General features: G+C 36.0%; 1 protein-coding gene across 1 annotated transcript in view; it reads right to left on the reverse strand.

Moving 5' to 3' along the window:
- Window positions 1–10,457: 10,457 nt before the first annotated feature.
- The window catches only part of cacna2d3 (calcium channel, voltage dependent, alpha2/delta subunit 3), a gene marked incomplete at its 5' end in the record, with an annotated part of 38,687 nt that continues 22,770 nt past the window's right edge, over window positions 10,458–26,374 (reverse strand). Inside the window, 22 exons of the mRNA XM_081357694.1 lie at window positions 10,458–11,148; window positions 12,621–12,706; window positions 12,800–12,909; window positions 14,319–14,433; window positions 15,423–15,478; window positions 15,567–15,607; window positions 15,702–15,777; window positions 17,006–17,076; window positions 17,181–17,243; window positions 17,593–17,637; window positions 17,876–17,937; window positions 18,065–18,142; window positions 20,582–20,703; window positions 20,831–20,926; window positions 21,178–21,271; window positions 21,689–21,786; window positions 21,883–21,928; window positions 22,851–22,918; window positions 23,063–23,124; window positions 23,273–23,344; window positions 23,927–24,010; window positions 26,166–26,240. Coding sequence (XP_081213820.1) covers window positions 11,056–11,148; window positions 12,621–12,706; window positions 12,800–12,909; window positions 14,319–14,433; window positions 15,423–15,478; window positions 15,567–15,607; window positions 15,702–15,777; window positions 17,006–17,076; window positions 17,181–17,243; window positions 17,593–17,637; window positions 17,876–17,937; window positions 18,065–18,142; window positions 20,582–20,703; window positions 20,831–20,926; window positions 21,178–21,271; window positions 21,689–21,786; window positions 21,883–21,928; window positions 22,851–22,918; window positions 23,063–23,124; window positions 23,273–23,344; window positions 23,927–24,010; window positions 26,166–26,240 — 1,713 coding nt within the window. The 3' untranslated portion in view covers window positions 10,458–11,055. The remainder of the gene's footprint in view (window positions 11,149–12,620; window positions 12,707–12,799; window positions 12,910–14,318; window positions 14,434–15,422; window positions 15,479–15,566; window positions 15,608–15,701; window positions 15,778–17,005; window positions 17,077–17,180; window positions 17,244–17,592; window positions 17,638–17,875; window positions 17,938–18,064; window positions 18,143–20,581; window positions 20,704–20,830; window positions 20,927–21,177; window positions 21,272–21,688; window positions 21,787–21,882; window positions 21,929–22,850; window positions 22,919–23,062; window positions 23,125–23,272; window positions 23,345–23,926; window positions 24,011–26,165; window positions 26,241–26,374) is intronic.

Consider the following 26,374-nt stretch of genomic DNA (forward strand, 5'->3'; position numbering starts at 1 on the left):
TTTGGAACAACATGAGGGTGAGTAAATGATGACCGAATTTTCATTTTTGGGTGAACGGCCCCTTCACACGATAGATTGAATCGCTTGAAGACACTGTTGCCTTCCACTGTTCTAATGCCTGTGGCCAGAACTGCCCTCTGTTACAGTGAATAAAGCTGAACACGTGGTCTCATGATGTACGTTCATCTTCATAGAACTGACTCCACAAGCATTAAATGGTTGTGGTCTAATGTGTTACTTCCTAATTCGACTATTGTGTGAGTCTTGTCTCATTTCTCACTCTCGCTGTAATGGAGTTGTTCATCTTCATTGCTTTTCAGCTTCTTATGGAGGTTCAGTCTGACAGTAAGTGATCTTTGTCATTTAATGTTAATTTAACACTGAATGTCCACATTTGTAGTAAAAATATTTGCAAACACATGAACCTACAACCTCTGCTTTTAGGAAGTTTTACTTTAGCCATGAAAATTAATTTAGCTGATTGCTATAACCTGATTAATCCATTAACTGGAATTTTGAGTAATTCACGTAAATACCCTATTTGGAATATCCACTGTACAGGAGAATTAATTTACATCTGCACTTGTTCATATAAAATTTATTTTTGGTGCTATATATATCCTGTTAAAAAGCTATCAGAATCAGAGGAATGACATTTTTGAAGTGCATGAGAAAGTGACAAAAAAAATTAAAGAGCCCCTTTGGTGAAAAATAAGATTTTAATGGTGTTTATGTCTATGGGGTGTTTTTAATATAATTTTAAGACAAAGCATGTGCAAATTCACCAGCCAACAGTATTTTCTTCTTAAAACTGCAGTGAACCAAAGAGGACAGTCTCAAAAACACAGTTAGAGTTACATTCAAGCTATTTTAACGCTTGAAAACTATTTTCACATGTAAAAAACATTTAAATATATAATTTTTATTAACTAAGATGATTTTAAGGGATACAATTATTAACTTTAAATCAGTAAACAAACACCTCCAGCCCTACATTTTCCATTCATTGTGTAGTTGGGTGCTGCTGCAAGGACATTTATGAGATTCAATTTGTTTAAAGGTTTAATCAAAACATGGACTTTGATTGGAAAGTGGTCAGTAAGAAGATGTAATGTAGGGATTGATCTATTTTTGTTATTTCAGAAGCTCCTGCTGTAAAAGTATCTCCATATGTCCTAAGTGAGTCCAGCTCAGTGAAGATGATCTGTGAGACGCCAGCAGATGTACCAGTGCATCAGTGTCATTTCTACGTAAACAGTGAACAGAAGAATATAAAAGTCAGTCCATCATGTGAACTCGATCTCACTGGTGCTGAAGTGCTCAGATGGGCAGATGTAAAATCTCCTGCATCAGTCCACATTTACTGCTTCTACACAATAACTGAGCACAGGATTGATAAACCATCATCTCATTCTCCTGCTGTTACAGTGACGGTTCTAGGTGAGAGATTTCACTGATGTTCTTCTGCGTTACAAACTGTTATTACAATGTTTTTAATAACTCTGGATTATTTCACTTCAGGTTCACTTCAGAAACCCATCATCAGTGTTAGTGACAATGATGTCCAGATCAACATAGCCTGTGAAATACCATCTTCAGTCAGAGCTGATTTCAACTGTAGTCTCTACACTGAGGATGTTCTTCTACACAGAAGTGTCTCTCACATTCAGAAGAGTCAGTTTGGAGAACATCCTTTTTGTGCGTTTTATCCAAGCTATAGTGAACTCTTCACACGGTCAGTGAACAGCAGACATCTGAGCTGTGATTATTACATCAACACTGAACCTGAGATCAGATCACCGCGCAGTGACACACACACCATCAGAGGTGAGGACTTTTTACTGTAATCATTTTTTAACATATGAACACTTTTAATCAGAGACACCTGCAGAATTCTTAAGCCAGTTTGATTTATGTAGGTCATTAGAACATGAAAGTTTGATAAGTCAGTATTTACAACAAATAAAAACCTATGAGAAAAGTTGAATGGTATTGTGTATTGACGGATACTATTTACAACAACCCTTTACAACACTGAAAGGTCAAATACACTAAATGTATTGATCGGTATTGGTCTATGAAGTCAGAAGCAACATGAAGCTGATTCTAGCAGTTGTGGGATGCTGTAAGAGTGAGTCAGTAGACAGAGATCTGTGAAATCTTCTTACACTGAATAACTTGCAGGTTCTTCTCAGACAAACGCTTAACCAGTGTGACTTCAGCAAGTGAACTGATATATTTAGGCAGGAAGGAAGAGTCGCTTCAGCTGATCATGTTAGAGAGCAAGACAACATCTGACACATCTATAGAAAGAAGCTTGTTTCTGCACATCTAATATGATGGAGAGAGGAGAAACGGCAAGCAATTTATTTAATATTTTAAAAGTTTCTTTGCAAGTTCTTATTGGGTAATTCCTGTTCTGCAGCACTTCTTGAACTCTTTCTATTAATACACATATTAATACACTTGTGCTGAAGTAGCCTATATTTCAATATAAATATCTTTCAGAAATATGCTCTGATCTGGTTAAACTCATCACATGACATTATGACTGGATTAATTATGATTTGCACAGTGAGTGATTGACAGTCAGTTTAAAACAACGTTTGAAGTGTTGATGTTATCAAACAGATTTTTGATACACAACTAATACACAAGTAATCACAGAAAATACGTCAATTGCTAATGCTGATGTTTGTGCTGTAGTTTCCCCTCCAAAAATAATGTCACTTCCTCAAGGATGATGTCAGTAGACAGAGATCTGTGAGAATACTGAAGATCTGAAGATGGACTCTGTACCCCATAACAACAAAGACTGTCTTTACGTTTGCTTTAAAGTTAAATATTGCAATTTTTCCCTGTAATACTGTTAAACTGTTTTTACAGTTTCAACACCAGCTGCACATGTTACAACAGCCATGAAACCCTGTGAGTAATTGAGTTGGTAAAATCAAAAAGACATAATTCTTATTTCACCTTGAATGATGCATTTGTTCTTTCAGGCTTATTATAATCTGTTGCGGTTGAACATTTTATTATACATCACTGCAAATTTTACAATGTGTTTTTTGAACAGCTTTACCTTTAATGTCCACTTCTGAAATGTATAGTACAACTGGTAAGTTACTGACAACACTTTTTCTTGTTATTCTGGATTAAAACTGATTCACCTATAATTAATAATTATAATTTATAATTAATCATAACCAATAATTATTTTTTATATTATTAGACCTCCATTCCAAGTCAAACCTGCCATCCAGCGCATCAGAGGAATCCATGTGTAAGTTCATCCACTCTTCCTAAATGGTAAAAATTACTGTGGAGAATTAATATGTTGGATTTAAAAGTCAGATTTAAAAAATGTAACTGGGATCCATTTGCTCAACCGAGGCTCAACTCTGCACAGGTAAAGATTCCAGATGAGCGACATGAAAGTATTAAGTAAGGAATAATTAATGACGGGCCGTTGAAGTATTAGAAAAATAATGCATAATGGTTGTGATGCACCTCAGTTACACCTCAGGTGTGCATTATTTTTCAGTAACTCAACGGCCCGGAATCAGTTATTCTGTTTATACTATATGGTTACCACAGCTCAAAATTGTTCAAATTATGTATTTCAAGACATTTGTCAGGTTTTTTGTCCTTAAAACACTCTTGTGTGTAGGACTAATCCCTATCCCACGCCTCTGTTGCAAATTCCAAAACATAATTTTAGATCTAGTAATTGAGGCTTGAGCCATTGATAGCAGACTAATGCAGTAACAGAGAGAGAGAGAGAGAGAGAGAGAGAGAGAGAGAGAGAAAGAGAAACTTACCTGAGTCTCATCAGCAGTGTCAGCGAAACTGTAAGTTTATCTGCTTCAAGAACAGTGCTGTTATCACCTCACCAGTGAGAAATGTCATGTTGCTTTTAAATTGTTAAACTATTTTACTGATAAAATCGTCAGAGCAGTGCTGACCACACACTGGCCATATTGCCACCAAGTTATTTTCTAATTCAACAGCCCATCGTCAATTATTCCTTCTTTACTTAAACTCATTATTCAGCTTTATGAATCTATGATATGGGTTATTCACTCTTGTAATGTTTCTCTGTACAGCAGGATTATTGAAAGCGATAATATTGTCAGTTTATATATAATTAATCAACTCATCTCATTTGGTTGAGTAATGTCCTCATTGGATATAAACTTGTAACTTTTTTCTAAGAAAAAAGTTACTTTTGTATATGAAGGCTCTGTACCATAAACAACAAATACTGTCTTGACATTTGCTTTAATACTGTTAAACTGTCTTTACAGTTTCAACACCAGCTGCACATGTTACAACAGCCATGAAACCCTGTGAGTAATTGAGTTGGTAAAATCAAAAAGACATAATTCTTATTTCACCTTGAATGATGCAATTGCTCATTATCTGTTGCGGTTGAGCATTTTTTATACATCACTGCAAATTTTACAATGTGTTTTTTGAACAGCTTTACCTTTAACGTCCACTTCTGAAACGTATAGTACAACTGGTAAGTTACTAACACCTTTTCTTGTTATTCTGGATTAAAACTGATTCACCTATAATTAATAATTATAATTTATAATTAATCCTAACCAATAATTATTTTTTATATTATTAGACCTCCATTCCAAGTCAAACCTGCCATCCAGCGCATCAGAGGAATCCATGTGTAAGTTCATCCACTCTTCCTAAATGGTAAAAATTACTGTGGAGAATTAATATGTTGGATTTAAAAGTCAGATTTAAAAAATGTACCATAAACAACAAATACTGTCTTGACGTTTGCTTTAATACTGGTAAACTGTCTTTACAGTTTCAACATCAGCAACCACTGCACGTGTGACAACAACCATGAAAACCTGTAAGTAATTGAGTTTGTAAAATCAAAATAAATTATTCTTATTACACCTTGAATGATGTGATAATTGGTATATTTGCAGCTGATAAGGTACTGATAACACTTTTTCTGGTTATTCTGAATTAAAAGCAAAAATGATTCCCTTCTCAAAAGTGATTTTTATATTTGTAGACCTGCCAAACGGCACAAAAAAGAAAACCATGTGTAAGTTCATCCACTCTTCCTCACATGTAAAATCACTATATGTTGGATTGATACATCATATTAAAAAAATATTTATGTGGGATCCATTTACTCAACCAAGGTTCAACTCTCTAGGTCCTTGCACATTAAATTTTCGCATGTTAAAAAATAAACACAACCACATGTTGTGTCAATCACGTTTACACACAATAAAAAAATTCAGATGAGGTTATATTTTCTGCGTTTTTCGCATCCGTAACAAATATTTTGAGAGATGTTTTAACAATTCACAGCCACCGAATGACAAAAACGAAAAAAAAACTAATACGAAAGTTTCGGACTCAGTGTGCAAGGACCTTTAAATTCCCAAAAATGGGAAGTCACATGACTCATGATGAGACTGTATTGCTTATGAGCTGAACACTCTCTTCTGTAGCATCATAATTTCATTAAAAACTCTTAGTTCATTTTGGATTGGTCTTCCAGATTCCAATTGTTTGATTATCATAGTTACAGCTATTACATCATTTAAAGATTTATGCCAGTCTTTGTTTATAAAAAAAATAAATTTAAATACACCCTATAATGTTCTCGCTGCAGTTTCAACAGCAACGTCCACTCAAAAAGCTTCACAAATGGACACAAAAACATGTGAGTTGTCACATTGTCAGTCTGTTTTGAAAAAAACAAATCTATACATTTTCTCAATCTTTTGTCTATCACTTACATTGTCAGGAAGACTGACATATACAAAACAACCAAATTAAACTTTACCATAATGCACATACATATTTATTAAAGTGTTGCTTTTGTTTAGTCACAGGCTTATGGATTATAGTGCTGGTTTCTACTGGTGTTGGTGTCATTTTTTCTGGACTCATCTACCCATGCTGGTTTGCATGTAAGTAAAGTTATCATTACATATATTTGTAATGATTGTTTGTTCTGTATGTACTGGGTTTTATGTTGTTCAATATAGAATTTATCATGCAAGCTAAAACTGAAAATATGATGCCCATTGTTTTGTAGGTAAAAAAAGAAGACAACAGTGAGTTTTTTCATGCATTCAGTTCAGTAGTTTGAATTATGACAGAGCTTGTTTATGAAGGTTAAAACATTTGTTATTTAAAGTGATATGATTATTTAATGCAGACTACTTCTGCATTGCATGGAATCTTTTTCAGTAGTCTGTGATACAATGTCTTGTTGTATATTTTTTGTAATCTACTAGAAACTATGAATGTAAAAGTTTATTACTTTATCTGATATATGAATGAAAAGATGCCATAAAGATCCATATTTGATTCTTAGCAATAAAATGAGATCAATAAGATCAGATGTACCCAATCAAGGAACTGATTTGGTGAGTATCTGCATTAACTGCATTTACAATCATTAAAATCACAAGGTAATACATATTTATAATACCATGATGAGTAAGAATGGCTGAAAGGGACATGACCTTAATTATTCATTGTTTTTTAGAGTTGTTCTGGAACTGCAGGGACATATTCTCTGATCACTTCTGTGCCAGACACATCTCAGCCCATCTCTGTAGGTGAGAGAACATCATTCTCAGTAAACAATCTCAGATAGCGTGATGCTTAGTAACAGATGTCACCAAGAAAGAAAAATAAACCTGCTAAGTTAAAAACACCATATAGTGACCACAGCTTCTCGGAAACTGCCATTTCTACTAAGTCTTTATCAACATTAATAGACACGTCTTCTCTTATAGGAACATGTCATGGCAAAATTAAAATCATTTACTCACTTTCTTGCTGTTCAAAACAATTTTTTGCAGAATGTTTACACTGTCTATACAATAAAATTAGCACTTTTAAAAGGGCTGTCAAGCTTCTAAAACGCAGTTTGTGGGTACGTTTACACAACAATTATGTACTAAAAACAGAAAAGTTTTTCCATTACGTTTTTCGCATACAGACGACGTTATTAAAACTGCCAAAAATCTTTAAAAGTTTCAAAAATTATTCGTTTTGGGGAATACCTCCGGCATGACTGGTGTCTGAAGCATGTGTCTAAACACGACAATGAACTTTACGGAACTAAATAAATATTCTGAATGTTTCAGAGACAACCTAACTCTGACTACTTCTGACTGTAGACCTAACGACGTCCAACAACCAGAACAGCTTACCAAGGAGGCTCACAGAGAGCCTAGTTACTTGATATTGCCATCCAGGCGGAGCTCTGAGGAGCAGAGGCCTCTAGAAAGCGACTCTCAATAGTGTGAGGAGGCCTAACACTGCACCGGTTCAAGCTCAGTAGCCAGGGACGCTCACAGAGAGCCTAGCAACTTTGTCCCTGGCTGAGCTCATGGGTTGGAGGCCTCAGCTCTGCGTCCTAAGCCTGTCAAAGAGACTACATAGGCCAGCAGCTTGACACAATATTAGGCAGAGCTCTGGGGAGCGGAGGCCTCTAACAGAACTACTCTCCATAGCAAAAGGTGGCCTAGCAATGCTCTGGCTAAGTGCAGTAGCCGAGGAGGCTCACAGAGAACCTAGCAACTTATCCCGTCTGAGCTCAGAACGGCCTACCAAAGCCTAACAACTCTGATTCGATATTCAGACGGAGCTCTAGGGAGCGGAGGCCTCAGAAGAATGACTCTCTATAACGAGAGGAGACCTAATAACGCTCCTTTTTAAAAGCAGCAGCCAAGGAGGCTCACAGACAGCCTGACAACTTGGCACCACTGCCTGCCGACCAACCAGCCCTCCTCAGAGGGGGAAGTGGGGAAGAGGTCCTGCCATTCAGGAGGTTTTGTTTCAGCCCGTACGGGAAGCATTCATCGTTAGCATCTTGCGACCACTAAACGATAACAAACTCCGTAGTGCGGAACCGTTTTAGAAAGGTGCTCTTCAGTATCATAACAATCTAAATGGCAGGATCAGAGCCTACTACACTCTTTCTGCCCCTAATTCCTCAGAACTAGAAACAACACATTGAATCAGTAGCAATATTTAAGCCAACAAGAGAAGCCGAAAAAGGAAATGTTCCTGTTTGACTCCTCCGTACAGGACCCGAACCAAGGAGTGCAGGCGCTCAACTCTCATTCCTCAAGAGAGTCAAGCCTGGGTGGAGCCAATAACTGCGACCGCATCTCAAAAACACGCATTTAACCCCCTAAGAGTCAAGCATGCGTAGTTCAAGCATCAGATATCCCTTGAGAATAGGGACGGTGCGAGGCTGTGAGCAGAGCCTTTCATCAAGAAAACTTTGCAACCCGCACACTCGGCTCCCTCAAGGGCCAAACTCACGTTTTACTTTTTCCAGATGCAAAGTGATTCGCTCCTAACACATAAACAGACAGACAGTCTCCTGAAGACAAGTAAGAGGATGACGCAATACACAGGTGCCCTTTATACTCACGGTCGCACCAGTGGTGACGTCATAGGCTGCCGCCTGCCAATGCCAAGTTCATTGTCGTGTTTAGACGCATGCTTCAGACACCAGTCATGCTGAAGGCATTCTCCATAGCGCCCTCTAGGGGACACACCGTGAGTCAAAAAAAACATTGATTTCAGGTGGTAACTTATTTCCAAGTTTTGGCCGACAACATTACATCACCCCTGCAGCACTGTGTAGCTCTCACAACTATTTTGTAAATGGATTCATTCCATCATGGTGCATCATGTTTGGTATCAAGACATCCATTGATTGTGTTTGGTGTCACTGATGTCAAATCGCGATATATCGTCACACACCATGTATGAAGCTTTAGGAGAAGCCATCAAACCTACTAGTACTGAACCTACTATGAAAAAAACACTGGTTACACAACTCAAAACTTCCTCACTAGTCCAAAAACAGCATTTTTGATGCTCACATATAATCATTTTGAAACTCTGCCCTCTCAGTCACGATGAGCTCATACAGAGGAAGTGGGACAAATATTAAATTCATCAAAACACTGTTGCACAATGAGTCTGAGAAGAGATGATTCTGCTGTGCAAAGTGTCAAAGCTTAAAATACATTAAAGCTTTATGACAAAGAGCTTGTTCATGAAGGTCAGCATGTTCTTTAAAGTCATATGACGCTTCTGCATTGCATTACAGGTGTTTTGGTCAATAAACAACAGAAAGAGGGCAATACAGAGGAAAATGAGGTATGTGTAAACACACTGTCACACACCAAACCCACACAAACAACAGAGATGTCCATCATGAACTGAATGCCAAGATATTTATTGTCTTTTCTATCTTTCTGTTTTATTCCTTAAGAATGTTTACCACCTGTACTGCACAATCCCTGACAAACCAGATCATTCAAACGCCAATGATCATGTCTACAGTTCGGTGAATGACTGATGAGTCTCAGTTGTTTCATTATGTACTTAAGTATCTTTACTTGCAGAAAAATAAGTGTTTATTTTCATTATTCAGTGTTTGGTGTGGAACCACTTATAACATTGAACTTAAAATATTAAATATATTATAATATTAATACAATTTATTTTTAACCATCCCTCTGTCTGAAATGATCCATTTTTAATGGGCGGCTCCTTTAAGGCTTGTCAGTAAACTGTCACCGTTATGTTTAGCTAAAGTCATTCTATAGAAAAGAGTATTAACTGCAGCTTTGTTTTAAGCTATGAAACTTGCCATTTTCATGACACAAAGACCGTTTATGTCAACTCATCAAGGAAAATGTTATTTCTCATGTCATCTGGACCATTTTAACTGTAAAATTTTGTCATATTTATGGATTTTGGTAGATTTTAGTAGAACAGTAACAGGACATTCCCTGAAGTCCCTGTGTGACATCACTTATGATTATATTTTATACAGATTTTTTTCTTGTTATGTTTGGTTTGAATAATGTACATTATGTTGTGTGTTACAGATGTTTTGTGTTACATTTTAAGTTTAGGTAGTTTATTGCATTGTATTAGTGTATTTGTGTGTATGACCCTGTGCACAGTTTAAACATGAATTTTGGCTGAATTGTATGTACAGGCCACTCTGATTCATCATGTGACTTTCTGATTTACCACCTGATTATCACATTTATCATTACAAAATAAAATCAGATTTTGAAATTCAAGTCAATTGGTATACCATTATATCATTAATCGAATATACAGTTATACATTTTACAAAATACAGGCACCAATATGCCATGCTGTAAACACCACAAACACTCTCCCAATATTATTTACAGTGAATTTCTGGCAACCATGCTGCCGCCTTTTACCATAAATTTAAGTTTTCTGAAAAAGCTATGATATCAATGTTGTCAGATTTTATTGCTTTCATGACTAGAGCTAAAATTCAAGTTGCTGGTCCTCTAAGAGAAATGAGAGATCTCTGCCTTAATATTATAACCCAAAGATTACAAATAGTGCATTCAGAGAATTTAAATAAATGATAGAAAACTGATGGAAAATATGTTTTTATTTACATAACATGGCTTTCCTTTGATGTAAAGGGATTAGGCAATTAAAAGTTATTTTCCAAGTACTTTTTTTTGGCAGGCAAAACTTATAAAGTTTGTGAAGAATCCACATCTCATCTTTTGATGACAGTGTATGCTATTCTTACAAACAGCACTGTGAAATATTCCTATTTTTTTACATCATGCATCTTAAGACTTCAAATGAAATGCCGAATCAATCTGAGAAGCAGGCACATAATAACTCTATAAATAACATTTCTGCTCAGTTTTGTCTGTGCTTAACGATACAGATTAAGCCTAAAGTTGAGGTGTGTGAAAGAACCTTGAAGAACAGCTACATGACTGCGGTTAGCTGACGGCCACTCATATCCAGGTATGTTCACTGATCCACATGTAAGAATAAAACACTCAGCACATTCTAACACTGTCTTTGACGGTAATAAATATCATCTATCTTCAGTAATCCAGACATCACAAAGATGATTTTGTCTCTGTGGACTGAGACTTCATGTTTGGCGGAAGCAAGGCTCTCTGATTGGAGTGTATAGTAAGCCTAATGGGTTAAGGCAGGGGTCAGAGGTCACCTGCTGACCAGGAATGACAAAACTGGGAATAAAATAGCCACCATTGGAAAACTCAAAGAATTTGCTGATCCACATTCCATGGCGTTCTCCTGTTGAGAAAATAAATAGTTAGGGTTAGCAAGTGCATAGAGAAAAACTCATTTCAGTCTTGTGCACTATGTAATTGCGGTTCAAACTCAAAATACTAGGGAGAGTTGTTTCCCCCGGCCCTCCTCCTCAGACTTGGGTTGCTAGATTACGCAATTGACAACAGAAAGTGGAAAAAGTCTTTCTGGGTTTTAAGATGTCTCCATCTCTCAGATGCATCTCCAATATTTATTCCTGGTTAAATATGCCTCTGGTCATAGCTTTTTTTTAATGGATAGCGATTTACATGGCTTCCATGGCTGTGATATGCTGTGTTGTCTGTCAACTGGCAACCCGGGGTGTCGAAATACTATTGTGTAAATTGTAGCAAGAGGTGTAAAATTGAAGAGTGAATGGCCCACTAACAATATTTGAGTGTACTTTCTTTCAGCCGTGATATGGATGAGTATTTTACATGCATATTGAATGGGGTTCTAACAACATAAACACATTAGAAACTTTACTATTTATACAACATTAATTTACTCACGGGTTCTGCAATCAATATAATTGAAATAACTAAATCAGGTAAGTTTTCATGTCTGGGTCCCGACCAAAAGATGTTCCTAGTCGAATTGTAGTCAATAATTTAAGCCATCAGTCGACTAGTTGCACTTTTATAATAATAACTAGTGTTTTCTGAGTCAGTGTTGACTGCAAATATAAAGGTGACTTCACAATGCGCAAAAAGAGGAATCATACATCTGCCATGTTATCAGTGTCATGTGATCTTCAGCGTCAGTTGCGTCACTTGACTGCCATTCACAAATGCTCTCCCGTGGCCTCATGGGATGGTAAAGTGTACTTTGGAGGCGCACTTCAGAACCTCGCAAGAAGTAGTTGGTCATCCATGTATCGCCTACTGTTTTATGAATACTATAAATTTAGACACACTACTTGGCTCACATACAATTTTTCACCTACTACATAGTATGGAAGTAGGCATATTCGGACACAGGCTTGGATATGCGCCTAATAATAGCACACATTTATCTAGGTTAACGGTCAACGTTAGGCTACTACTTAGGCTACTACTAATGTTAGGCTACTACTTATATCTTTCAAATGATATGTCATGTTTGAGGACGATGAATGGTAGGCCAAAGTTTGCCAGCACATTTCTGGGGTCATACACTACCCTCAAGAAATGATTCCACACTTTAGATTTTCTGCCTGAGATAATTAGCACATGGACCAGCCATGTTAATGATCTGTCTATCACAGACTGTGTGACTTCACCACTTACTGTGGAGATTTGTTTTTCTGCGACCATCCCATCAGTTAAATTCTAACGTTTGGTCTACTATTAAGGGGCAGCCCTACTAGGTCTACTTTTATATATTATATATTAAAAATAAAATGATGGTGATGATGAAGTCCGTATGATATGGTTATTATATATAATACACACAAACAAAAAACACTCTCTCTGTACCTCTGGATGAAATGGATGACATGACTTTGGCCGTCTGCGATCCTTTTGAAACTTCAGTCTGTCGCACTTCAGAGACTCATTATGTGCTCAGAGGTCAAGGCTGATATTTATACAAATACTCATGTTAAACCTCCACATTCTAAACAAGCAGATGTTTTTAGTTTATGAAAGGATATAAATGATCTCAATGGGCTGCATGGTAACTGGAGGAGCGGAACCACAGTCACATTTATTCTCAACAACCACCATGAACAGGTTACTGCTGGGAATCTGCTGAATCACAAACGTCCTGAGTGGGAAAACAGAAAATAAGAAGTGAGTACACAGTAACTCTAAAAGTATTTCTTATTTATCTGATGACAAATCAAGACTGTCCTATTTTTTTAAAGTTTGGAAACCACATATAAATGTACAATACATTTCTACACATCAAAATTAAAAAGTACACTTAAAAAAAAAAACTAAAACATGACTATATTGTTAAAATCAACATGAAATCAAGTCCCATCCTAAATTTTTTTGCTGTTCGAGAAGCATTTTCCCATGGATATAGCCTACATCAAAATAGGGAGGAAAAGACTATTGCAACTTCTGTTTCATGCCGACTTTAACAAAATGATTCAATTAAATATCTCAGTATAACTCTAAATATACAATATTTATTGAATCTGTATATTTTTAATCTAACTAATATCTTATTATCTATAAAATGCATCTTTTGAGATATTCTTTATAAATAAGCATGTGATAATTCCATAATTTCAGCTTATCTCCGATAACAATCATTATTGTCTGCATGACATTTAGCAACACAGCACTAGAAGTTGAAAATAAAGATGTGAGAAGGTGAAGTGCAGATCATGCTATGTTTAAACTCTCAGATGTAGGTGTGCTGCGCCCACTGAGGACAAAATAACTACATACAGACTAAAACACTTTTCTGCAGAAAGGTGTCAGTTATATGTGGCAGAAATTTCACAATTCCACTCTCACAGTTCTAATCAGATGCTTTTTAATTAGAAGCATGAAGGTGACTGTGAGAGTTATGTCTTTGTCATATCTGAGGCCTCTCGGTTGTATATTAAATATTTTTACTTTCTATGTTATACTTTATATTAAATATATGTGCCATGATAGGTTAGATTAGAAGAATATTAAGAATTTTGATAACATTTTGGCTTTGTTTTAAATTAATATATAACTAACTAATCCTATAGTTTCAAATGCTTTCATGATACTTTTATAATTTTAAGATTTTTAAGACCTTATAATGTAAAACATTATTTTATATATACATATATATATATCATATAAATGCATATATTATCATATAAAGTTATTATAAAGTGCTAGCAGGTGTGGTTTTATGGCACTTCAGCTGTTGCTTGGCTGATAACCTTACTTAGTGAGTGGTGCTAGTTAAATATAAAAGTGCATTTTCACAAAACAAATGCTAGCATAGTAGCCTTTTAAAATCCATATCACATTAAAGACAACACAATGTGTCATCATTAAGAACATTCAAATGCATTAGTGTTGCAACTTCAACTCACATCAGTATCATTTCAAAGTCATTTGTGTTTTAAAAAGTGCAACTTTCCACTCATTTATGCTGTGCATTATAAATAAGCATGCAGACTCATAGACATACGCAGAGACATACGACATAAGCATGCACACTCATAGACATGTTCTCACCGAACACAGCCATTACAGTCAATGTTCCCTGTGGTCTCTTTGATGGTGCGCTCAGAGACAAAGGCTGGGTATTCTGTGTCACATGGCACCATCATTGTCCTCTGAGCTCTCTGGGCTGCACAGATGAAAAAATACTCATCACACTCAGTTCAACTCAACCATCTGCTTTAATGCACATCTCAGTTTATATTATCATGCTCTTAAAACACACTCATTTGTGTATGTATGTGTGTATATATATATATATATATATATATATATATATATAGTTCAGTCATGAAACTCTAGAGATCCTTTACATGCAATCTGCAAGCAAACACATCATTTCCACATGGCACAAGCTGATTGGCCTCTGCTGATCCTGCAGCCAATGAGATTGCTTGCTCAACATTTAAATAGTCTGGTTCATTGTTTGCTGTAAGTTAGTCTTGTATAATCAGAGTTACCTCCTACCGTACCTCCCCCAGCTCCACCTGTCTACATCTGCAACAGGATTTATGTGTCTTATTTATCTTACTCATTCACAGCAGTGTGTCTGTGTATGTATTAGCAGTAGCAAGTCCATATACTTGCTCTGCGGCAGCAGTGTAGCAGATCTAGTCCGCCAAGAACCTATACATTAACATAACCATATTCAATAACATGCTAAAACTCTTTTGAGAGTTGTCATGATTGAAATTGATGATTCATGATTTTTTTCCAAACAAACAAACAAACGCATGAATATTTCTGGAGAAAAAATCTTATTACTAAAATACAGTAACTATTTACAAAATGTATAAAATGAAAATGAGTTAGATTTAGCTATCATGAAATACTTTCTATAATTTACAACTGAAACAATATATCATTATTAATATACTGTATATTATACTGTTTTTGGTTTGCATTATGGTCACGATAGCCAACATGACAGTTTATATAAACTACATTTTCTGCTAGGTGTGATATGTCATCGACCTAAATGAGATTTATAGTCTTTTTAGTCCTTTATTAGATTAAAAATTAATATCTATTATATATCATGAGGATGAAACAGAAAATAACAAGGGCATGCTCACAGGAGCATGTAAACCCATTAACGTGTCATATGTGGACTGATACCTTTGACTGTCGAGTCCCAGTTCCACCAGCTATACAGATTAAACTCCAGCAGAAATCTGTGATAAAGACACATTCTCGTTCAGAAACAGACTGAAGAACCCAAGCTGACAATAATAATTATAAAGCAAAAGGCTTTTATCTCACATGACAAGTTCTGTCAAGAGCCATTTCACAGTGGTGAAGGGCTGAAAGGAAGAGCGCAGCATGTCAATGGAGACAGGAAATAGAATCCAGAGGCACTGAAGTCAAACACTACAGAACAGATGATAGTGTACTCACATCCAGTAAAGTGCGTGCGCTGTCACTGCTGCCTGCGTACTCTTTACAGAGAGCCTGATAGTCATACAAATTAATCCTAGCAGGAAGAAAAAGAAGAAGCAGATTTACTGCTAAACTCAACCCTGGTTTATTTCTTATTTAATCCCAGGTTAAAGCCACCCAGGGTTAAGGAATTCTTAAAAAGGACCAATTATGCTTTTTTATAGTTTCAACTTTCTTCAGTGTGTAATGCTGTTTGAGCATGAAAAAAGGCACTGTTTCTTAACTCCCTGAAACACCCTGAAAGTTTTCTTGCAGGAACGTACACAATATTCCTAATTTAAAAAATTCCCGCCACAGGCATTCATGTATGCAAAAATAATGGGAGCGAGGACTGGTTAAGTTGAGTTATGGTAAGGGGTGTGACATTTCTGAAACATGCTCGAAGTGTTTGACCAATCGCAGGACACTAAGTCCAGCTGACCAATCAGAGCACACTGTGCTTTTCAGAAGGAGGGGCTTCATAGAGACAGGAGCTAAACAGAGCATTACAGGCAGACTGTGAAGAGAGGTGCTGCAACAAGGCCAAATATGAAAACATTTTTATAATTTTTGCATGATTCAAGCATGAAAAACTATTCTAGTAGAGCTCAAAAACAAAATCAAGACTTTGTTTTAATGGCACTTTCAACCCTGAGAATGGCGACACATTTCAGTGCTAAAAGTATACATTTTAAAGAATGAGGACAGACAAACAATCTTAAACTAAACAATGCAGGCCTCATTAATTATTCATGAAGTAAAATATCAGAGAATTCTTTAAGCTTGCTTTTTGATCTAAATATAACTCAATTTAGAGGTTTATGCTTAAAACAAGACAAAAATATTTGCCAATAGGGTAAGACAAAAAATCAGGACATATTCTCTAAAAACAACTGGACACATTTAGACTCAATTTATCTTGTTTTAAAGATGTAACTTTTTTAAAAAATTCCAAAATACTTTTTACGGTGTTCTGGATTGATGAACAGATCATAAATACGAATTTTTTTTATAGTTATTAAAACAGGTTGCATACTCATTGCAAGTTGTACTTGTCCAACCAGTCTAACCTCATAAATATGCAAATAAGAGTGTTTACACTGGGTTTATAGATGTACAGTGAAAAAAAAAATTAAACCTGCCTATGCAGGTTAATTAACTTAACAAATTAATTACTAACCCAAGGTTAAAATATGAATAGTGTACACTTTCATCTATTTGTGTGTGTGTGTGTGTGTGTGTGTGTGTGTGTGTGTGTGTGTGTGTGTGCTTTTATCTCTCACTTTTTAAACGAGCCCATCAGAAGCAGTTTGTTCATGACAGCTCCCTCCACTGCTCCAAAAAAGAAGTTTGTCTGTGGGAAACATATTATGGACAGTTAGTCTCCATTTCATAACAATATTGATGCTGAATGGTTTTATGTACAGCTCTTGTGATACAATTGTCCATATGCAATACCTGAGAACTGTCTTCAGAGACCAGGATGAAGCCATTGTTGTCTATGAGATAGCATTTAATGTCCTAAAATGAGCGAGAAAGGTAGAATATTCTGATAAACCTCCGCTGAACTTTTCATAGCGTATTTTCAGTTACATTTTAAAATGTATTTTCAGGCCAAATGCAACGAGACAGTTAAATAATATGCATTTGATAGCTTTTTATACCAAAGCCATTAATAAAAGACATAGAATTTAAAATGAGAAATGCTATAAGGCATTGTCACGTCATATATCATAAGTGCAGACTGATCTAGTAAGTCTGTCATGTTCCAGAAATGCCTATTGTATAATGAGTATGTAGAGAATACAGGCCATTTTATGAGTGTCATCATTGAAAATATGGCCAAAGGGAGAGAAAGAGTCACATTTACCTCATTATCACAGCTGATGGTACATTTGCCATCCAGAGCATTACACTGCGTGAACAGATGCAATGGCAAAGACATGAAGCAAATGTATACATTAATGCAATTTATACACAGATACTTGCTTTAGAGTTACATTGGTTTATCTAGCATGGTCTCTTGTACATTATTTCTCATAAACAGAGCTGTTATGCAGCATGTAATAATACACATTCAACACATCAGTAGAAGGTCTGGTCTGATAAATATATATTTTTATATTTTCATGAACATATATTTCTGTGCTTACCTGCCGACTGGCCGTCCAAAATTTCCTCTGAAAGAATTCCAGCTTCATTTGAATCCCCACAGCTTCGGGTGTCATAAAAAACACATTTAATATAATATAAGTCAGTTGCATTTTAGCCAACAATACATTTAAAAAACAATATATAATAATATAATCATATTGCTTTGAAATATGAAAACATGCATGTACCTGCCACTATAGGAGACTTTCTGTCATCGAGTAGTTGGATAGCAGTGCTTGCCAAAACCACACTCTTATTTTCACCCGCTTCAAAAGAAATATCACAAATTAACACTTATAGTATTTACAGCAGCGTCATCAGTGATCATGAAATCTGGAAAAATCCACTAAAGAAATGGTTCTTAACTGCTGGTTTATGACCCAAACATGACCTGCAGGTCTTTTTTAAGGGGAAAAGCAATGCTAAATACAAATAAAATGCAACTAACCATATAATCATATGTAATTATGAAAACAAAATAATCAGGCTTAAGAACTTGTTTCCATGTCTATTATTGCTGGCGTCAAAGGTTACGTGTCTAATAAAAATGTACTATTAAGTGCAAATTCCTCTGTCACTTGGTAAAAACTAGTTAAATTAGACTGATGCCAACATAGACAGGTCAAATGGCCTTCCCAATACTCAAAATACGAACAAAACTACAGAAAGTAAAGGAAAATATGATACAGACTGACTACAATACTGGTTCATAATAAAATTCCAATGTTGAATGTTTTGTTTGGATATTTTTTTATGTTTATACAATAAAATGTGCTGGGATATCTGATATAAAATCTGGATCCTGAAGCTCTATCCATTGCTCTGAAAGACATGTCATGACCACTAGAGGGCAGCATATATATACATAAATATTTATATGCATAAATCTATTAAGAGCAACTCCTTCCTTTGCATATTCAGATCAAAAGCAGCATGGATTGAAACAAAAACTCAGTAAGATGATAAAACAGAGCTCATTTATAGTGGTACAGGCAAATGAGATAGAGTGTTTGATCAGAGAGAGTTGGAAGATCAGCGTTGTCTGTGTGATAAGGAGCCCAAGAGCTGTTGAGTGGGATGCAATGATCCTGATCTGTCACACACACACACACACACACACACACACACACACACACACACACACACACACACACACACACACACACACACACTGCGTGAACATAAAAGTAGGGCACATTAATTACAGGCGAAGGAAAGAGAGATAAGCAGACAGTCTGCGTGAGGAAAGCAGTTCAGTGCAGCTAGAGTAACAAACCGCACTGATGCGCTATTACATTAACAGTATCCAGCTTTCATTAAACGGACATTTACTATTGTGCCATAAAACTGTCATTTTGAAGATCCACCTGAAATATGTTAGAGTTAAATGATGATCTTTGCAAAACTAATCAGCCGTATGATCTGCTAAATATGTGCGGTGAAGCAATGGGTGAGTATTTGTACCATATTTAATATTTAAATCTAATGAAATATACTCAGTAAACATATTTAAATGTTAAAATTAATATATTTAACAATTACATAAATGTTAAATATATATATACCGCATTGTTCCAAATATAAGACGACCTGAAGACCTAATCTTGTCTTTCATAAAGAAAATGCTTTTATTTTAAAGTAATTTACATATAGCATATTTTTCATATTTTAATTTTTGCTTTGAAAGTATGGTAAATACTGGTAAAACGTACCAACAATCACATTTAAAAATAAACACTTTATGGCATATCATAAAAATAACCTGTAGTCCATCTGAATGGAATATTTTAAGTTAAAACCATGTAGCCTACCAAAATATCACTAACAGTAGAAGTGAACTCTTATTGTAGTTTTGAAATCTGCCTGAGAGAGAAAAAAACAGGCTAGATGACATAACACACTAGCGCAATAAACAGTTTAAACTGGCCTAACTTGGCCTCTCAGATCATCATGTCATTCATGTGTCATTAGTCTACTCCTCACAGGGTTCACTCTCACTATCATCAATCTTCTGCTCTGGCTCCACCAGCTCCTCCCACAGAAGGTCATCCTCGAACCCATCCAAAGAACGTGAGATACAGCATGTTTTGAAGCTGTTGATGATGCTCTCCGGGAGCGCTGCAGCCCATGCCTGGAGGATCCCATCACAGAGCAGGCTCACCGCAAGCTTCTGAATTTTTCCAGATGGTGTGAGTGTGATTGCCAGACAGCAGCCACTCTTGTTTATCTCTTGCTCAGTTTATCTTTGAATGGCTTGTTTACCACTACATCCAACAACTGTAGCTAACATGTCACACAATTTTTAAGACTGTCTTTTTGTGCTCGCCATCTTCTAACACTACACTCTGACACACCATATTTCTTGGCTGCTTGAGAGTTGTTAGATGACTCTGCTGCGTTTGTTAGAGCTTAAAGTTTGCATCATAACCTCTCCTCACTTCACTTGCCCGACTTTTGAACCGCTCTGTTATGGACGGTCGCCATAATGCATTCCCCTGGCACTGTAAACTACCAATAGTTTATAGGGGCGGGTCGCTTCAGTCCTGGGGGGCACAATCATTTTACATGTATTTGGCGCTACCAAATTATTGTGGTTGTATCACTGACATGTGAATGTCTAGACCCTGAATATAAGATGACCCCAGTTTTTCAGATGAATTTCCAAGAAAAAAATATGTATGTGTTGATGTACTTGAGCATAATACCTGAACTGAAGGGAATGGAGTACACAAATGTGCCGGGCACCTGCTCTGCGGCTCTTTTATACCACAGAGGAAAGTGATCTGCATTAAAAACACCCTCTCTGTCTTCAGCGGTGAGGAAATCTCTGCAAACATGTTCAACCGTAGAGGACATTTTACTTCATCATTCGTCATTTGCACTTATTGAGGCTTTTTAATTGGCTAGTATAATGAGATTAGAATCAGTCATTAGGCGATCACTGATTGACTCACTGATTGGTCAGCTGTTCGGGAACCACAAACAGGTTGGTTCTGGAAAGACCAGTGCGGGTGCCGAGGAAAGCGATCTCAACCCCTTTATCAGAGTTCCTGTTGATAAAAACAAACAAAAAATAGTTTTAGACAAGACTGCCTCTAACATGAACAAAGCTTTCCTACCCAGTCAACCAACACCATTAACCAAAAACTACAGTACAAACTGCAAAAACAGCCTTTTTAGATTTAAGAGACAAACAGAGGGTGGAAAACGTTGGTCTAATAAACTTAAACGTATGAAATATGGCTCTTTTAAAATTCATTTAGTAAATATGAATGAGTAAAGAGTAAAAGTCCAAACTCACTCAGACTTATTGAGGGCCAGTCCAGTCCAGTATGCTTCTAAGGGAGCGGTTACCACAGCGTCAAACAGAACCTGCTGAATCAGCTCTCTGTCACCTACAACACAAGAGAGGACATTTACACACTCCATAATATTCATCAGACACCAACTTTAATGGGGAGAGTGTTTAAACAAGTAATTTTGTAAGCTAGGTGTAAGATCTAGAAGAAGGACATTGTGGGAAAACTTTGCAGGAGCAACTGCTACTGCATATACCGCAGTATGATGATTCCACAGAAGTTTATACTGAAAAAACAATCAATTGAGCTAATTTAACTGAACTGAGCTGACAGTAAAATCTTTTCAGAAGCAGAACCACTTGATGAAAGATTATGAAGACAAACATTTCTCCTTAGAACAACATGCACTGATGAATCGATCCCAATAAGACCAGGAACATGTTTTAAGAAAGTTAAACAGGGTCAATTTTGATTTCATGTTGACGGTAAGAATCGTATATTAATGCTGCTCACATTTGAGGTGTGGTTTACGGCTGGTCATATAGAGTTTGATGGCCTGAACTTGAGTCAGGTGACGATGATCGTGATGCTCATCTGTATTACAGTACGTCCTGAAACAAAAACGTAAAAAAGCACAATATTTGATACTTGTGTGAATAAAAACAGTAATAGAGTGTTATACATTGAGTGTCAATAGAAGTCTTTACCATTCATCAGCAAGGGCAACATCTGGTTGCTCCAGATCATGTAGACCTAAAAAAAAAAGGTGTGGATTGGATAGAGGATTAAATATGAACTGGCGGTATCAGGAACACTCCTGGATACTTATTGATAAATCAGAGAAAGAGGTATGAAAATATTATTTAATATTCACTATACTCTTAAATAAAATTTGAGAGATTTATTCTGGTTGTGTATAAAGGGTTATATAGACATATACAGTATAAAGGATTCATAAGACATATAAAAGTAATAGATGATTCAGCAAATTAGGGTTATTATTGTTAACTAAAACTAAAACCAAAATCTTAAAAAAAGTGTTTTTAAATAAATAAAACTTTAAATAAAATTAAATATATAAAATTTTAACTTATTTTTTTTCAGCTAGTTGCCAAGGCAATATTTATTATTTTAATTTAGTATCACATAATGTACTAAAATAACTAAAACTGAAATAATAATGAACAAACACTACAAAAGACGAATAAAAAAACGAAGAAAAATGTAAAAAAAAAAACATACAACAAAATTAAAATGAAAAGGAAAACTGGAAAGTTAAATAAAAACTCATTCAAAATATTAATGAAAACTAAAATAGTATCTCAATGAAAGAAAAATAACACTGAGCAATACTGTATAAATACACCAATTAAAGCTTAAAATATTTGAATTGTTCCTACATTGTTCATAAAAATATGCAGATGGAGACAAAAAAATTATTATGGATTTTTAACATTTCTCTGGGTTACATTTTCAAATTCCCACATAGGAAAATGAAAAATCAACATACTGTATAACAATGGTGAAACAAACTCCTTTGATAGGACTGAAAAGTAATGAAATAATAAATAAAAATACGCTATGACAAGAATATATATTCAAGCAGTTTAACCATAAAAATGAACTTGCTTTAACAATGGTTTTCATAAGTCTTGCTAATCAAGCAAATCCTCACCAGATTCTAGTGAAACATTTCCCTTGAAGAAGTACTTTCCGTGTCCTCTCGAGAGCGCCACACCAACACTACACAACACAGAAAACACCACCAAAGTCAGATTTTTATCATCACAATGTCATGTCCTTTTAATCAACATTTGTTCAAATGTAATACTTTTATAAGCAAACATTTGAGAAACATTTAGGCTACATATACGAGACATGGCCTACCTAAATGGAGTTCCTTTAATATCAGTGTAGTAATAATCATTGTGCATCGTCAAAACACGTTTCTGGTGGGGAATGAATTTAAAGACAAGATTATGAAGTTATGTAAGCACTCATGTGAGGTGTATTTTTGATATTAAACTAATGTTTTTATATAATATGACACTAACATCATATATCATTAATCTGGAATAGTAAATTATAAAACGTTACCCCTTTGTCCACTGTTCTTTTAACTTCCATTGAAAAAGTGCCAGTTCGCCTGTTCACCATTGCTGTGCGCAACTACAAATAAACACATTTATAAAGCATTGAAGCAGCACTTATTCATTTTAATACTGTATGTCAACACTTCTAAGATGCTAAACACTTCATGCAAGTACGTGAACCTAATGTACAACAGGTCTGAGCAACTGCAATGCATTTGCATCTGCGTATTTGTATAAAGTATGTTGCTGGTCTAAAGGCCCATTCACACCAAGAATGATAACAATAATGATAACGATAAAGATAAAAATATAGGTCTAAAAATCAGTCTAAATATAAAAGAATAGCAGAATCCACACCACAGCTATCACAATAACAACACAGAGAAACAATATCAATGGGATCACTTTCAGAAAGTTTTTTTCCAGCTGATGAATGATAAAAACATCGACAGCCAATCAGATTCGATCCTGCTTTAAAGAGATCGAGCAGATGACAAAACTGCAGCGCGTGTTTAGAATAAATAGAACAATGTCGTCCTCTGGTGTGGACGCTAATATAGTTATCTTTATAGTTTTTACTCTTGGTGTGAATGGACCTTGTGTAAGTGTATTGCATTGTCTGCACTCATTGTGTAAGAACACAGAAACTAATCCGTACAACATCCTCTGTGTCCTCCCACTCCACCTCGGACAGGTCCACGCTGCTGTAACTGGGTTTCTTCCTCTTCTGGCCCTCCTGGTACTGCAGGAAGAGACACACAGAGGACAAGAAGTGCTTTAGAGGACGGCAGTGTAGTTACAGTTAGGAACTGGGATGACATGATTAGTAACATGATGGAGACAGAAATGTATAGTACATGGTGAAAGAGGCCATTAGTCTAGCGTTTTTCACTCCTACTCCATGACTTTCCCACTTGGACTGCGCATTTATGGTGTCTATTCAGATGATGAAGCGTGTTAAAGGTGCTGTAAACAATTTGTACAGGTTTCACCATTTTGTAAACTTCAATAACACAGCCTCTCTCTAAAAGGATCAAAGCAATCCGAAACATAGTAAATTTAGACAGGCACAAAACATTTCTGATTGACTGGTTTCTGATTGGATAAAAGGCGTGGATCTCTTCCTTGACTCTTTCATTGACTGTTTACAGAGTCTGGTGCTGTCACTGACACCTATTTTAGTGATATCTTCAGTAGTCGGGACATTTTATGTGTGGTATTCCAAAAAATGGCTTACAGCACCTTTACATAAGGAAAACATCCAACATGTGCAGTGCTGAGGGAGTCCAGGAGGAGGATTGAGAAACTGTGGTGTAAGGAAATGAGTTTTGTTTACACACTATCAGACCAGCCAATTTTAGGCTTATAGAGATCTGTGTCAAAATAATCTGTCTAATCTTTTTTGCTCAGATTGGTTTTAGTCAGTCAATGGCACTGTTCCAATCCCTAATGAGTAGCCAACTTGTTTTAAGACAAGCAGGACCAGAGTTCCAGAATGCTTGACTTTAGCATGTTGCAAAGCTCAAAACTCTAAGAAACACAAAAATTATAAATCACTAGAGTTATTTTTGTATTATTTATATTTTAAATAAGCTTTAATTTTTATATTTTCAGTTTTTATTTTAATTTTGGTTTAAGTTTTCTTAATTTTGTTAAGTGTGAAGGCACTTATTGTATATGTTAGTTTTTCAATTATTATTATTCATCTTTCGCTCGAGTCTCTGGCAGCCCATAGAACCGGATGGTAAAAAGTTGTGAAATTTGGCACACAGATAAATGGCAATCTGAACATTAACCACAGTAATTTTGTAATCTCTAACTCAATCTCTGTGACACCACCAACTGTCCAAATTTACACTCATGTTTACACTCAACTTTTGAAGCATAAGATCTAGAAACATTGAGAAAATGTAAATTTTCTGAAAAACCTACTTTTGAATAGTCGTAGATGGTTTGTTTGATTTTCACCAAAATTAGCAAAAAGTTATTAAAAGCTTTTCAAAAAAGCCAAACCATTCTCAAATAACTTGCATACGTATTTGACGAAGAACACGTCAAAAAGGATGCGAGGCTTTATCTCCGCGAGTCTAGTGATTGTTAAAAAAATCCCGTGTTGCAATGCAACGTGGGATTCGCATGAACTAAACATAATTTATATAATGTCCAATATTAATATTAAAATCCAGCATAAATTTGCTCCCAAGGTGAAAAGTTGCATTTAATGTCTAAAAATGTTGCCTAGATTATTAGCTAACTAGGGCTTGGAACAGAGCCTAAAAAATGTCATAAGAATGTTACTTTGTGTGCACACTTGAGTCCAGTTCCTAGTAAACCGTCATAACCAATGCTACTTATTAATAATACTCATTTTAGCATTTACCACATTCAATAACAGTAAACACTGTCCCTGTTCAGCAACACAGAGTCAGTGTGGTCTGTAATACACACACTCAGAAGCCTTGACTGATGCACACCACCGCTACGCAAACACAAACTGATACACAGCAGCACTGGAGCCACACTACGACGAGAACACCAACACGTTCATGACACACAGAGACGCACAGTCACGCATGGTGACTGAGAGCGGGGTGAGGGGTGTCCCTGCGAAGGGTGAGTTACCTCAGTGCTCTGATCAGCCCTGGCAGGCACATGAATGGGCTTTTATTCCTGCATGCAATATATCAGAGGAAAAGGGTTGGGATTACAAAAACTACATCTCCCATGATGCACTTCAGCGTCCCACCAGCGCTCTCACAAGCACACACTGCATGTGTGGGTAGATTTTACCTGAGCCAGCTTTTTTTTTTTTGGGCATGGATGAAATTGCATCATATTCCTAATATAGTTCTAATATAAGGCTGTTTATGGGCCCAGAACAACATATTAGTCCTTACCAGGGGCCTCAGGTCGGGATGTGTCAGGATATATCCGTTATTGGTAATGGCAAAAGCGTATCCATGTATTCCTAGCTGGAGAAAAGAAGATAAGATTTAAAAAATGATAGCATTATCACACTTCAGCCCACTTTAAGATATAGACAGTGTGAAATTGAACAGATTAAAATTGATTTTGGAATGCATGGCTATTTGTTGGTGGTAACATC

The sequence above is a fragment of the Scardinius erythrophthalmus genome (assembly GCF_964197995.2).
Source record: "Scardinius erythrophthalmus genome assembly, chromosome: 25".
Lineage (NCBI taxonomy): Eukaryota > Metazoa > Chordata > Actinopteri > Cypriniformes > Leuciscidae > Scardinius > Scardinius erythrophthalmus.